This window comes from Capsicum annuum, chromosome 3, assembly GCF_002878395.1.
Source record: "Capsicum annuum cultivar UCD-10X-F1 chromosome 3, UCD10Xv1.1, whole genome shotgun sequence".
NCBI classification, from domain to species: Eukaryota; Viridiplantae; Streptophyta; class Magnoliopsida; order Solanales; family Solanaceae; genus Capsicum; species Capsicum annuum.
The window spans coordinates 239,752,271-239,767,731 of NC_061113.1; the positions used below are offsets into that span (position 1 = coordinate 239,752,271).

The 15,461-nt window shown below is 36.3% G+C and overlaps 2 protein-coding genes across 2 annotated transcripts; both read left to right on the forward strand.

The window, feature by feature from the left end:
• Positions 1-810: 810 nt before the first annotated feature.
• LOC107862798 (small nuclear ribonucleoprotein E) lies at positions 811-5,630 on the forward strand. Its single transcript, XM_016708458.2, has 6 exons — positions 811-970; positions 1,087-1,113; positions 1,203-1,265; positions 5,006-5,084; positions 5,172-5,217; positions 5,394-5,630. The coding sequence occupies exons 1-6, from the start codon at positions 929-931 to the stop codon at positions 5,401-5,403; spliced, it is 267 nt and encodes an 88-aa protein (XP_016563944.1). The 5' UTR covers positions 811-928; the 3' UTR covers positions 5,404-5,630.
• A 1,245-nt stretch (positions 5,631-6,875) lies between these two features.
• LOC124896855 (cyclin-dependent kinase inhibitor 1C-like) lies at positions 6,876-7,301 on the forward strand. The gene has a single exon (XM_047408710.1). The coding sequence runs from the start codon at positions 6,876-6,878 to the stop codon at positions 7,299-7,301; it is 426 nt and encodes a 141-aa protein (XP_047264666.1).
• Positions 7,302-15,461: the final 8,160 nt, after the last annotated feature.

The following is a 15,461-nucleotide window of genomic DNA, read 5'->3' on the forward strand; positions in this document are numbered from 1 at the left end:
GACTTAATTACACACACATGTATAAAACATATTGTTACATACATTATGAAATATCATTCAAAAGAGTGTAAGAAGTACCTCCCGATCTCTGACTCTAGTAGATTTTACAATTAGATGTTTTATGTTCGTTACAATAATATACATACAATACAATGCATAGGAACTCTCAATTTTACTAAAAGTATAAGAGATCTATCATTTACAAAAAATGTCATATCTCGATTCGAATATAGCCAAACCTTTTTATAGCAATCTTTATTTGTCTTGACTCCCTACTTATTTTATCATGGTTGTACACATTTAGTGACATTTGATATTGAATCTTATTTGACCGTTATAGACAAAATTAAATAAAACTCAAGGCAAACAACATAAATTCTGACATTTTGTTTGATTATTGAAATCTCAGATTTTGGATCTATCTGGATGCATAATTAGCTTTTGATATATCTAATGAAGATACATTTTTTCTGATTTTGGGTTTGTCGAGATAATAATACATCCAACAAACAATATATTTTTTTTCCTTTGTAAAGATGCATAAGTAGCTTCTGATACATTTTTTTCGATTTTAGGTCTGTTCAGATACATAATTATCTCCCGATACTTACAATGAAGATAAATAACTAGTTGAAAATTTTGTAATTACTTTGTAATGATGGAGATTTGTGTAAATATGGTAAGTTAAAAGTGTGTTTATGTTATTTTCCCAAAATTCAATTTGGATTAAGGCTATGATTGATGGGCCAGGGGAAGGCCCATACAGTCCACAGAAAACAAAACAAAAATAAAAGCCCAGAACCCGAATTAATATTTGTATTAGGCGCCATTGCAACTCACGCATCCAAGTCTTTGCTAGGGTTTTAGCTGCTTTCCCTGAGACTGTAAAGGAGCGGAGTTCGTCGTAGAAACAGGAAGTTAAGCAGCCATGGCTAGCACTAAAGTTCAGAGGATTATGACCCAGCCCATTGTAATTTCCTTACTTCATGCTTTCTAATCTTCAGTGTTAACATTTGGATTATCGATTCACAACTAACATTTTGGATAACGTGTTTTATTGGTTGTTTTTCTTTTGTTTTCTTGCAGAATCTCATTTTCAGGTTTCTTCAGAGTGTAAGTTAATTCTCCCTTCGTTTATGCTTAATTTTTTTGTAAAATAATTACTTGATAGATGCTCAATGTTTATAAAATTGGTTTTGCAGAAAACGCGCATTCAGATATGGCTTTTTGAGCAGAAGGATCTGAGGATTGAAGGACGTATCATTGTATGTTTCTTTACAATAAAGTAATTGCACTGTGAATGTTGCATTATGTGTTTTCCTAGATAATTCCCCTGAACCATAAGTATCCCACTCTAAATTGCCACTGTTTTGTTTTATGTGATAAAGAAAATTTCCGAAGTTACCTTTTGAATAATAGCACAAACAAAGTTTTAATCGTTGGATCATCACTTCCCCCATGACAGCCTACTCATGACCTCTTGAGCTGGTCGAGTGGAGGGTAATCCATCTATCATTAAGAATGGAATATATGCCACTTATCAGAAAAATTAAATTATACATATTTGGTATATGCTACTTCAGAGATCCTTTTTCATCAGAGGTGAATCTATGATTTCATGAATATGGATTCCTCACTAATGCATAAAGTGGGAATTGATTCCAAGTCCTCTTGGTAAATATCTCTAACATTCAACCAAGTGCACCATTTAGCCTTCTTGTAACATGGGTGCCAGAAGATAATATTTTACCAATTTTAAAAAATATATACATAAAATACGCAGTTTTAGGGAGGGACCACGGGTTCACATGGCCCACAATTTACCATATAAATTCGCCGCTGCATTTCTTAATGATGTAATAATGCACCAAAATTTCTAGCTATTGGAATGCATAATAATTTCTTTTGGTTAGTTAGAATTATCTAGATTGTGGTTCTAGAATCTATCTTAATGTGGAATAGGTGCCAGAAATTTGTGAAATTTGTAACACGAAGTCTGTGTCTGTCATGACTTGATTTTAGAAAAAGGTGGAGGACTATTCACTTTCAACCTTGAGGCTTGGGGTTTGAGTCACTCGGAGTCAGAGGGAAACACTAGTTTTGATTCTTGTGTTGTGGGGTTTACCGTATAAGTAATGACATGTATTTCCTTACTATGCTAGTGGCGAATTCTGTTTAGTCATCAGTTTCTTCTTTCTTGGGCTTCTAATTTCTTATTCATTTCATGTTTGCATTTTCCGCCAAACTTTAGACTGTTAATAGCCAATGACTAGTGACTAGTTTAAAGCACCGGTTAACTATCTGTATCAAATATTTTCTTAAGATACAGGATAGGTTTGATCTTTAGTAAAGCCTTCAAGAGTCGATACATGTTTTTTTATGAACTAGGTTCAGTGTAGTAGATCGTGGAAGGATTAAGTTTCTGTAATGGAGTTCTCAATTAAAAAAAGTGAAGCATTTGGCTATAAATTTGGATTAAATTTTCCAACAACTGGAAGTCAGTAAAAAGAGAAATAAGAAAAAAAACGATCTCCATGTCAAGTTCCTTGGTTGGGGGCATTGTAAGGCATCCAGCTTTATGGAAGCTTAGAAATTTTAGCAAGTCCAAATACATTCTTTCACTAAATCTGTATTCACAAGTCATACTGCCTTCATTTGTACTTATGGATTCAATTCAAATAGCATCCAAAACATATCGTATGTAATTTTTGGCCAATCTTTGTGCTTCATTTATGCATCCTTCTCAAAATATTAGTAACTCTATTTTTTACTGTAGTACTTGCTGACTTATCCTGGTGTTATGGAGCTTATTTAGCGAGCAGATGTGTAATCATAAGACCTCTAGGATTTGGCTAGTGAAATCTGAAGCCAATCACTTTTAGTTTTGTTAGTTGGTGTGTCACGGTGGTTCATTTTGAAAATTTGCTCTCCGTTTTAATTTGTGTGGCAGTGTTAGTGTTATGATATTGTTGCAAGGATTGGGACACCGGTTAAATGGGGAACTGATGTGGGGCTTTTATAGCCTTCTGCTCTCTTACCTCAACAACTAGCTTTTAGTGTGTGATTCTCCTAAGATTGTATCAATGGATTCAAAGCCACCCATCACCCTCCGTGCTCAGCGTGCCGGGATGGCAGTGTTTGGCCGGTGCTAGCAATGTCTAGCCCACAGCTATTGAGGACGACGGGTGCGGAGCATGGTGGTTTGTTATGATATTATTGAAAGGAATGGGACTTGAGTCTCACATCGGTTAAAATGGGGAACTGAGGTGGAGCTTATTTTGCATTGGACTCTCCCACCTCAACAACTAGCTTTTTGGGGTATGGTTCTCCTAAGATTGTATTAGTTCGACTCAAACACAGAGTTTAAGAAAGAAAAACTTTTGGCACCGTCTGCCTTTAAACATGCCTTTGCATTTGTGTGACTATAAAAACATGCCATTACGGTTAAAATAGGAAAGTTAAAGTGTTTCACATTTAGAATGGTGACATTCTTCTTTGAGCGGAATTGAAATATTGAATGGAGGAGTATTTTCTGCAAGCTGTTTTAATGTTATTCTGCTGTTATTTGCTCCTTTTCCGGCTTTTAAAAGTTTTGAAATCTGCTTTTCTGATAATTGAAGCATGTACAGTCATACCTCTCTACAATGCACTTCATTATAACGGCATTTCTCTATAGTAGCCTGATTTTCTCCGGAATCTGTTTTTCATGTTATATTTTACTACTTTATAATGGCGTTCTATCTGTAAGAGCAATAGCATTTATTATAGTGGTACACACTTTGTAAAATTACCTCTATAATAACATACTCAAATATTATGTAATAATATTTTGTAAGAAATATATTATGTACAAAATAAAATACCAAAATGTTATGGTAATCAGCATTAATGTCATGCACACAGTAAATTTCAAGTACGAATATCTAATTTAAAGGAAAAAAATGTATTTAAATGGTGTATAGCAGTTATTTCATAACTTAATTTTGAACAAGCTACTAATGCTTGCCTTTTTTTATATTCATGCTCTTTCTAGTTTTGCATACTTTTGTCTATAACAAGTAATGAGATCTAAATGTCAAATGCCAGAATACATATATAACATCACCTCTCTATAGCGTCCATGAAATTCTGGGACTAACGCTGCCACTATAGAGAAGTTTGACTGGAAATATGCTTCATCCTTGTAATTATAAAATTAGTGCTGTGTTTCATTCTGTTTCCCCAGGCCCCTGTGAGTTGCCTGTGATCATCAGGGTTCAATTAGTTGCTGAATGTTCATCTATTCTGTCTATGTAGATCTTTCTATGCACATATCCTAACTTATAAAAGTTTTTACTATTAATAGACTTTTTCTGGAATATTTTAGTCTCTTATCAGGAAAAAGTAAAAGCTTACCTTGGATGTGAATGTGAAAATGTAACAACTTGAAAAGTTGTTCGTACTAACTTTATAGACTTAGATATTTGCTTTTTTTTAAATAATCGGTAGTTGCCTTGTTTAGAAAAATATGTAATTTCTTAAGGGACTTGAAATGTTTAGACTTGGGGAAGTTTCTGGATCATTAGTTGTCACCTATTATATGATTGAAAATATGTTGTGAGATGAGTAGTTGACGTGTTTGGTGTTATCAGTTATGTACCTGTATTGGTCAATTCATAAGAAGCACCTCTTTCCTGTTTCTAGTCATTGTGCGAAGTATTTTTGGATGAAGGTTGTCTGCAAATGATCGGCACTCATAAATAAGAAAATGAGTTCAGATGGTTGCACTTGAATTTGTGTTTGCATCTTTTTTCTTTGGGGATAAATCAAAATTGGATGTTGGTTTAATGGTTTTTACCTCTTGCATCACCTGCCCTGTATCCTTTTGGCTTGAAAAGCCATCAAGCTAGGTACCTAACTCATTTGCATGTTGTATCTAGATCCTTCCATGCTACTGTGCTACACAGTTTAACGGTGATTGTCTGGTACTTGTGTCCTAATAGGTAAATCTTTTTGTGTTGTTTAGGGTTTTGATGAATACATGAATTTAGTTCTGGATGATGCTGAGGAGGTTAATGTGAAGAAGAAAACCAGAAAACAGTTGGGTGGGTGACAATTGTCATGACTCTAGCTTTACCTCCTCTCCCATTACTAGTGGGACTAACTTTCATCGACTGTGTGATTTTATGCAGGGCGGATTCTCCTGAAAGGCGATAATATTACTCTGATGATGAACACGTATGTCATTGTTATTCTATTTTTCTGATGCACTTATATCACAGTTTCTGAACAAATATAGTGATTATATTTATGTTATTATGATCATTTTTCTTTCCGACTCTCCCTCACCTTCACTTGAGGGTGTAGTCGCCTTTCTGGCTGTTTTACTCATTTCATGTTCCTTTCTTATGTAGGGGGAAATAATCTCTCGTCTGTTGGAGTACTAAAGCTGGTGGCATCTTGTATGTGTTCACCAGATGCGAGTTGAAACCATGTGACCTCATGAATGACAGAATTGCATGGCCCTGGCTTTCATTTAGAATGTGTATGTTGCTGTAGGTAATATTTGACATGATTTCATCGTTGAAACAAATGCCTTGATGGTTGTATGAAAGTCTATTCATGAAAAGTAGGATCTGGGCTCCTCTCCATTTCTGTGTTGGTTGATGGCTTAACTATATTTGTTAGAGCATGTTTAGATTGAAGCCATTGCTCGAAAAACTCCACTGTCTCTCTGATGTCCAACCTCCCGCACCTCCTCACTGGGGCGTCTGCGCATCTCCTTTTTACATGCCCATACCATCTATCCTGAATATCCTCATTATTCGTGCAACTGGTATTATGTCATTTCTTGTACTCCTATGTTACAGTTAATTTGTACCCGCGGATGCGCGGTCTATATTTTAAAAAATAACTTTAAATTATCTTGATTGTTTGAAAATATGAAATCATATAAATTTATGTAATTCATATACAAACAACTCTAATTTATAACACAAAATAACATATAGATAAGAATACATTCTATGAGATTATATATATTTGATAATCTCTCAAATTTCTTATGAAAAAGTAGCTTGTTCATTTCGTCCTATCTTCAAAAGTTAAGCACCTTAATTAAGGCAAAAAACCTACTATAAACGTAGGAGTAGAATGTCAGAATGAATAAATTAGTTTCGCTAGTACTATGCAGAAGAATTTTTTTAAATATTTGTAGCTTATCTTGTATAGATATTGCAGGCTTACTCATTTAATTTTTGTTGTTGCTCTTAAACTTCCACATCTCACTATTCCGTAATGATCTTATTCTATATTACTAAGGCCATCTTTTCAAACTTCCTGAAGAAATTTTGTTCAATTTCTTCATGTTTACCATCTTTTGCTACTACATCAATCAATAATACTATTCCCCATCGTTGAGTGTTTCATGAAATGATTAAAAGAAAAAAATATTTTTGTGAGAGAAAACCTTGTATCTAAAGCAAAAACAGATATTTCTTCAATTGATGATCTTGTGTTTAAACGTAAAATATCACAATGAATTTCAACATCCGGAAGAAGTTTCACAATTGGAGGACTCCCTTTTGCAATGTTACAATATTAATAACTTAACATGCCCATTAAGGAAAGTTAAGTATTTGTCCAAATTATTGGCGTTCAGTTGGTAACAACTCACTTATATTAAAAATAGAACTAATCAACAAATTATAATTTATAACATTATATTATTAAACAATAGAATATATTATCATAAATTTAGATAAAGCTATTTTCAGGTCCCTATCCCATAGGTTAAAATTTATTTAAAATGGATAAATAGCATGCACTATATTACCATTGAAGTCTCTTGCACTATATTGCGACTCCAAAAATCTAATCGACTTCATTAAAACACTATGTCTCCGGCTCCGTCGCCGTCGCCGACCTACGGCGCCGACCCGACCGTCGGTCACCGACGTACCCTCTCCCTCTCTCTCTTCCGCGCCCCGGTCTCCGGCCCCGTCGCCGTCGTCGACCTACAGCGCCGACCCGACCGCCGGTCACCGACGCCGACCCCCGGCCCTGACCGCCGGTCACCGACGCCGACCCCCGTCGCCGAACACCGGTTCCCCCCCGCTGTACCCCCCCACCCCACCCCCTTCTCTGTCCAGACCCCCTTCTTCTCCGGCGCCGTTACAACAGTGCAACAGCCGAAGCTCGATCTCCAGCCGCAACCGCCGCTCCATCGCCAGCAGCCGCAGATCCATCTCAGCAGCGATCCCCCGGCAGCAGGTCGACGCGGGGCTTGGTTGCCGACTTGGTCTACAAGTGAAATCTGGTGACTTCTAACCTTTGCTTATTTCATTCTTCATTCTGCATTCTTTCATTCTTCGTATTATACTAGTAATTGAGTATAGTTTGGTTGCTGGAATATATCTTTGAATTTGTGTGAGCCTTGTATTACTTGCTGCTGCTTTACTATTACCATCGTTTATGTCTTTATATCTTTATATTATCTTTATATTCTCTTATACTTTCGCCTAGTTGTGGCTGTGGGCAGTAATGGGTGGATAGGGTCATGTTCGGGGGGGTTGGGGCGGGGGGCAGTGGTGGGGGCGGGGGATGAGGAAAGGGCGGGAGTGGAAGGGAGGCCAAGGTTTGGCCGCGGGGGGAGTAGTGGAGGGCGTGCGGGTAGTGACGGTAGGCTGAAGGTTGGGTCTTGGAATATAGGGACCCTGCAGGGCAAGTCCATAGAGCTTGTGAAGACCCTTAGGAAGAGAAGGATCAACATTGCGTGTGTTCAGGAGACCAAGTGGGTAGGGTCTAAGACTAGGGATGTGGATGGTTACAAGCTGTGGTACTCTGGGAGCGAGAGGCGTAGGAATGGAGTTGGCATCTTAGTGGATGAAGAGCTTAGAGGTCAGGTAGTAGAGGTGAAGAGGATCAACGATAGGTTGATGACTATTAAGTTGGTCATTCGGGGGTTTACCCTGAACGTGTGTAGTGCCTATGCACCGCAAGTGGGATCGGAGGGGGAGGAGAAGATACGGTTTTGGGAGGCTTTGGAGGAGGTGGTGAGAGGCGTGCCTAGCTCGGAGAAGATTGTTGTAGCAGGAGATTTCAACGGGCACATCGGGGCGCTACCGGGAGGCTTTGGTGATGTGCATGGTGGTTTTGGTTTTGGGGAGAGAAATGAGGAGGGGGCTACCCTATTGGAGTTTGTGAGGTCCTTTGAGCTGGTGGTGGTGAACTCGGGCTTCCCGAAGAAGGACGAGCACCTGATCACCTTTCGAAGCGCGGTAGCCAGGACCCAGATTGACTTTTTGTTGCTTAGGAAAAGGGATAGGGCGTGGTGTAAGGACTGTAAGGTCATCCCGAGTGAGAACCTTTCGACCCAACATAGGCTCTTGGTTATGGATTTGGGTATAAAGAAGAATAGAAAGAGGAGGAGTAGGGAGTGTAGACCTAGAATTAAGTGGGGCGGCTTGACGCCAGTGAATACGTGGGAGATAGGGGAGAAGTTGGCAGGAATGGGGGTGTGGGAGTGTAGGGGAGACGTGGATAGTATGTGGGATAGGGCGGCTAGGTGCATCAGGGAGAATGCAAGTGAGGTGTTGGGGGTTTCTAGGGGCCGGGCCGGGCACCATCAGGGGGATTGGTGGTGGAATGAAGAGGTGGAGAAGAAAGTGGGGACCAAGAAAGGGGCGTATGCCAAGTTGGTGGAGAGTAAGGACGAAGAGGAGAAGCGGGTAAACAGGAAAGAGTACAAGCTAGCGAGGAAGGAGGCTAAGTCAGCAGTCACGGCAGCTAAGACGGCCGCCTTTGAGAGCCTGCATGCAGGGTTACAGGGGAAGGGAGGGGAGAAAAAGTTGTTTAGACTCGCTAAGGCTAGGGAGAGGAAGGGTCGTGACCTCGATCAGGTAAGGTGCATTAAGGGGGAGGACGGTAGAGTATTGGTGGAAGACGGCCACATTAAGCATAGATGGCAGTCGTACTTTCATAGGCTCTTGAATGACGAAGGGGATAGAGCTATTGCGTTAGGGGAACTGGAGCACTCAGAGGAGTGTCGGGATTTTAGCTATTGTAGACGTTTTAAGGTAGAATAGGTTAGACAGGCTGTTCGCAGAATGCGAAGGGGTAGGGCGACGGGGCCGGATGAGATACCGGTCGAGTTTTGGAAGTTCATTGGAGAGACTGGTCTTAGGTGGTTGACGGGATTGTTTAATGAAATCTTCAAGACGGCAAAGGTGCCCGAGGCTTGGAGGTGGAGCACCATGATACCTCTCTATAAGAATAAGGGGGACATCCAGAGTTGCAACAACTATAGGGGGATTAAGTTATTGAGTCACTCTATGAAGATCTGGGAGAGAGTGGTCGAGGTGAGGCTGAGACGGATAGTGTCTATTTCAGAAAACCAGTTTGGATTTATGCCTGGCCGCTCGACGACGGAGGCAATTCACCTGGTACGGAGGTTGGTGGAACAGTATAGGGAGAGGAAGAAGGACCTGCACATGGTGTTTATCGACCTGGAGAAGGCCTACGACAAAGTCCCCAGGGAGGTGCTTTGGAGATGCTTGGAGGTGAGGGGAGTACCGCTGGCATATATCAGAGCAATCAAGGATATGTATGATGGAGCGAAAACTAAGGTGAGGACGGCGGGAGGAGACTCAGAACATTTCACGGTCCGGACTGGGTTGCATCAGGGATCTACTCTTAGTCCCTTTTTGTTTGCAGTGGAGATGGATGTGTTGACGCGGCGTATTCAAGGGGAGGTGCCGTGGTGTATGCTTTTTGCAGACGATATAGTTTTGATAGATGAGACTCGAGGGGGTGTGAGTGACAAATTAGAAGTGTGGAGGCAAACCCTTGAGTCTAAAGGGTTCAGGGTGAGCAGAAGCAAGACAGAGTATGTGGAATGCAAGTTTAATGACGTGAGGCGGGAGAATGAGGTAGTAGTGAAGCTGGAATCACAGGAGGTAGGTAAGAGGGAGAGTTTTAAGTATCTCGGGTCCGTGATCCAGAGTAACGGTGAGATTGACGAGGATGTCTCGCACCGTATTGGGGCGGGATGGATGAAGTGGAAGCTCGCGTCGGGGGTGCTGTGTGATAAGAAGGTGCCGCCTAAGCTTAAAGGCAAATTCTACAGGGCGGTAGTCCGTCCGGCCATGTTGTATGGAGCGGAGTGTTGGCCAGTGAAGAACTCCCACATCCAAAAGATGAGGGTGGCAGAAATGCGGATGTTGCGCTGGATGTGTGGGCTGACTAGAGGGGATAGAGTTCGGAATGAGAACATCCGGGAGAAGGTTAGTGTGACTTCAGTGGAGTGCAAGATGCGGGAAGCCCGATTGAGATGGTTCGGACACGTGAAGAGGAGGGACATGGATGCCCCGGTCCGTAGGTGTGAGAGGCTAGCGTTGGATGGTTTTAAGCGGGGTAGGGGTAGGCCGAAGAAGTACTGGGGTGAGGTGATTAGGCGAGACATAGAGCAGTTACAGCTCACCGAGGACATGACCCTAGATAGGAAGGTCTGGAGGACGCGAATCAGGGCAGAGGACTAGGGCCAGCCTGAGTCGCTAGTGTAGGGAACTACGTGGTGGGGGTTTATTCCTGTTAGGAGTCCGTGTCCCATGTTTTATTATGAATCTGTGTGTTTTCCTTTGTTTTAGATTACTTATGGGTGCCGTATTTATGTTATGTAATCTTGTAACCTGTGCTGTGCTTTACTATGTGTTTGTGTGGTACCGCGTGTCTTGAGCCGGGGGTCTATCGGAAACAGCCTTTCTACTTCTTCAGAGGTAGAGGTATGGACTGCGTACATCCTACCCCCCCCCCCCCCAGACCCCACCAGGTGGGAATACACTGGGTTTGTTGTTGTTGTTGTTGTGATTTTTGAATTATTGTCTATAACCCTATGGTATATCTAAAATCATATTGACAATCTTTTGGCTAGCTTCTGCGCATTAAAGACCCTATAAATTGCATCTCATTCACCTTCTTTTACTTTATTTTATAGAACATGTCACATTTATTCAAACAAATAATATCAATATTAGAATAAGTGGCGAACCCATGCGATTTTCTGTTCTTTTTTGCTCTAGTATAATCAAAGACGTTGTCATACTTCATGACAGGGTATGAGTGAGTTTCGGAAGAGAATCAAATAGCCATTCTATGTAATCCATACAAATAAAATATAGATTAGAAAAGATAATCAAATTTCGAATAAAAAATAAATAAATAAATAAAGCAAGAAAATTTAGTGTGTTATAAACAAAGAAATCAAAATATCTCAACAACACTGTAAGATTTGAATATGTTTATTTCTATGGATAAGCAAATTGTTCACGCCGTAGCACACTATCATTGATTTATTGTACGATTTTGCTTTGGATCTTTCATGGTAAATTTTTGTTTCAAAATAAATGCAAAGAAGAAGGATAAAGGAGGCACAATTAACAGAAATAAGAGAAATAATGAAATCTTAAAACTAATAGAAATTAAGAGAAATAGTGAAAACAAATATCATATTTCAAACCAACAAATTAAATCACCTGATTTAATTTCTTATAAAATTTGTGGCATTATGTTGGAATATGATAATGGCTACAGTTTTAAAGTAAGCGTTGATTATGGATGATAAGGTTGATTATGGATGATAAGGTGCATTTTTTCCTTCGAATGAGAACTTTTTATTCTCTCCTTTTTTATTGTTTGATAACTTGATTAACTGGGTGAAGTGTAGCAAGCATGTTTGGATATCACTGTTTCATAATAAATATAAAAGTTAAATGTGATGAGAGAGTTTAAGATGTTGTAAATTATCAAGTTATTTGAAATTATAATAAGACAGACACTTTGATATAAAAAGGATTAAAAAAAAGTCACTTAACTAATTATTTATCTTTAATGAATTAAGTTATAATTTACTCTCAAATAATTATTGATATTTAATGCAATTCATTTTGGTAGCTTAATTAGTTAAATCGTTATAAAAGTATCACTTAGTTCTAATTCAATGCATTTGTCAGAAAAGTAAAGTGCAAAGTTGTCTACAATATATAAAAAAATAAGCCACATCCAAATTTTTATTTTTGGTCTAATTCTGGGAGTCGAAAGTTCTTCATTTTTTTTCCTTGAGATATATGAAATCATAATACGAAAACATTAGTGAAAGAAGAATTCACATATAATGTTGTCAACTCATTCAAAAAGTTGATCAACGTTATCTGTATATGAGAAAATTTTATGTGTTTTTTAAAGATCTAAAGATGTGTTTGGTATAGGAATTTCAAATGCTACATGCCCTTACTTTTTACTCTCTTATTTCATTTTTATGTAGTATCATATTCTTTTTAATTCATCTCAAAAAAATATCATCTTCCTATGTTTAGAACAATTTTATTTTAAAATATTCCTTTAATCCCTAATTAAAATGATTAACAACCCAACAATTATTCAGGAATTGTTTTAAACATGTCAAGTCAAACGGTGTCATATGAAATAGACAGAGTATAATAATAAAGTGTTGAATTAAATTCAACAGACGTTTACTTATATTCATAGTCCATACACCATTTAAAAGAATAAGTGGGTGTTTAGATTAACTTATAAGTTGGTTAAAATAACTTATAAGCTATTTTTTTGCTTTTAATGGTGTTTGAAATTTTTGTAATAGCTTAAAAAAAGTTGATTTTGGCTTAAAAAAAGCTTTAAAAAAAAAAGTTGATATTTGCTACTTATTTTTTTCCAACTTATAATCTATTCCTCCATTGACCAAGTAAATAACTTTTTTGCCCTTATAATCTTTCCTCATTCCAAAATTGTCCTCTTGTTGCCCTAAAAGACTCTTCTTTCACCGCAAACACAGATCTAGTTTCCATGCTTATCAAAGTATAGTTATTGGTTTTTCCTTAATCATATAATTATTGGTTATGCTAATGCATATTGAGCACGTGGACAGTAGAAAAAGTTGGATTAAATTTGTTACTAGCCCCGCTGGATTAGAGTATGTCTTTTTTTAAAAAAAATGAAAGCTTATAACTTATATGTATTACTATATGAAACAGTTCATGGGTTGTAATTATAATGATTAGTAACATATATATTTTGCTTAATGATAAGCTTGACATATATATTAATATTATCCTCAAAAGTTAAAAGTAACAAGTCCAGTTTAATAAGAAAATGGAAGTGTCGTCACAAATTGCACCTTAATGATATGAAATCTTAATGTAACCATGAAGAAATAAATAGTCTTTTAATAAATAACTATCTTTTTCAAACACAACACTTAAACTCTTAAAAAATATTTTTTTAGCGCACAAATTAATATAATCATTCTTGAAAATATATTTTTTAATATATATATATATATATATATATATATATATATATATTAATTTTAATTTAAATCATTTTAGCAATAAAAAATAATAATAATCAACTCTATATATTAATAATTGCTATAAGGGTATTTAAGTCATTTTGATTAAAAAAATGTTTAAAAACATTATTTACCAAACACATCAATAACTTTTTTTTTCAGTTTCAGCACTTTTATTCAAGTATTTAACTGCTTATTTTTAAAATAAGTTCAACACTTTTCAGCCACTTTTTTTCAGCTTATCCAAACGGGCCTTAAGTCACATTGTCCTCTTTGTTTAATCCAGTATAGGCTTAAAATAATGATAGTTAATCAACTTTGAGTTTAAATTGCGCTTATCAATAATATGGTGTTTATCTTTTTCATCTTAATTTTAAGTAAGTTTTGTTCTTCTATTGTTTCATGCTGTTCTTTTGTTTCTATTTTTTCTTTATTGTTCTTTATTTTTTATTTATACATTAGTATTATTACATTGTGTTGTGATTTAACTTAACTCGTTCTCTGTTACTTCTCTCATGTATAAAACATATAACATTAAGATATCATACACATAAGAAAATAAAATAGATTTATAAATAGATAAGATGTAATAAATAGTCAAAAATAATGCTATATTATTCCTTTCCCTTTCCAAACCTTCTCATTCATAATTCCTAATTCCTAAAATAACAACGATAATTTCAAAATTATTATAATCTTTCAATAATATCGCGCAAATTCATTTTCTTCTTTTATCACTACTCCATTTCAATTAGTTTTACTTGATAAAACCTAAGAATTTCAATTATCAAATTAATGCTTAAAAAATAAAGTGCACAAAGACATGTAAATAATGATTTGAGTACTGAAATATTTACTTGTAAACGGTAAAAAAAACATATAAACGCATAGTTTCTAAAATCTACGTAGTTGAAACACTACTTTAATACGTGTATATTGAGAATTTTCTTCCTTGGTATGAAATTGAAGATAAGAGATTAAGAGTTAGATTCAAAATATATTAGAGAAAAAATTAAATTGTTACCTGAAAGATGTGAAGTCACCGAATAAATTGCCGAGTAAATTCGTCAGATTCGTATGCAACAATAAGTTTATGACCATAGTTCTTATTCAAAGATATTTGATAATCACATTTGATCCAAATTTAAGAACATAAAAATGGTTGAAAATAATTATTTGGTTAATAGTTATAGAAAGGAATATGTATATAATATAAAAAAAGAAAACAGGAAAGTTGAAATTGTTGTAGAACCATAAGTAGAAGTTGCAATCTGTTTTAAACTCAAAAACCTCAACTCATAAATACGATTTGGATTAATTAGTGGAATAGTTTCAATTTCAAAATTCCTATTTTTTTAAGTCTTTTTATTGTGTAAAACTTAATTAACAATTAAAGAAACTGTAAATTTGAATTTGAAAAAAAACTGTAAAGGATAAAAATGAATACTAACCAATTCTTAACTAATTAACTAACTTTTTCCTATAAAAATACATGTATCAATCTTAAAGACTGTCATTTGGGTTGATGTAGAGGCTTTGCCCTCTCCTTTTAATAATATATAGATTTTTCTTATAAAAATACATGTGTCAATCTTAAAGATTGCCATTTGGATCGATGTAGAGGCTTTGTCCTCTCCTTTTAATAATATATAGATATAGAGTGACAGATTTGGGAAAGACCTTCTCACTGATATTGGGAAAGCGAATCAAATCTCTGTCTTTTCCTTTAATCCCCAGCCTATCCCAACTTTTTGTTTGAAATCACTTTGTAAGGAAATGTATGAAAAATATTCAAGACGCAGTTTTTGGAAATAAATCTGCACCTTTCCACAAAATTGAAATGTTTCTGATGACCACTAGATGTGATAAATCAATGTTCATCATTTTAAATCAAATGGTATAATATTCTTCTCAGAAAAATATAATACAATGTTTTCTCTGTCTTAATTTATTTGTCATGTTTTGCTTTTAGAGAGTTAGTTTGACTATTTTTTGAATTTAAATTGAATTAGATAGATATAATATTTAGAATTAATTTATATATTCATAAAATATTACATCAATATGATGATGAATTTTCTAATTTAAAATAATGGTGAAAGCACCCCAAGTATTTGTT

Bases quoted from the DNA above. Each gene is read 5' to 3' on its own strand.
- LOC107862798 (XM_016708458.2), top strand. From the start codon at position 929: ATGGCTAGCACTAAAGTTCAGAGGATTATGACCCAGCCCATT. The intron at 971-1,086 runs GTAATTTCCTTA...GTTTTCTTGCAG, and splicing joins GGATTATGACCCAGCCCATT to AATCTCATTTTCAGGTTTCT. The intron at 5,085-5,171 runs GTGGGTGACAAT...GATTTTATGCAG, and splicing joins GAAAACCAGAAAACAGTTGG to GGCGGATTCTCCTGAAAGGC.
- LOC124896855 (XM_047408710.1), top strand. From the start codon at position 6,876: ATGTCTCCGGCTCCGTCGCCGTCGCCGACCTACGGCGCCGACCCGACC.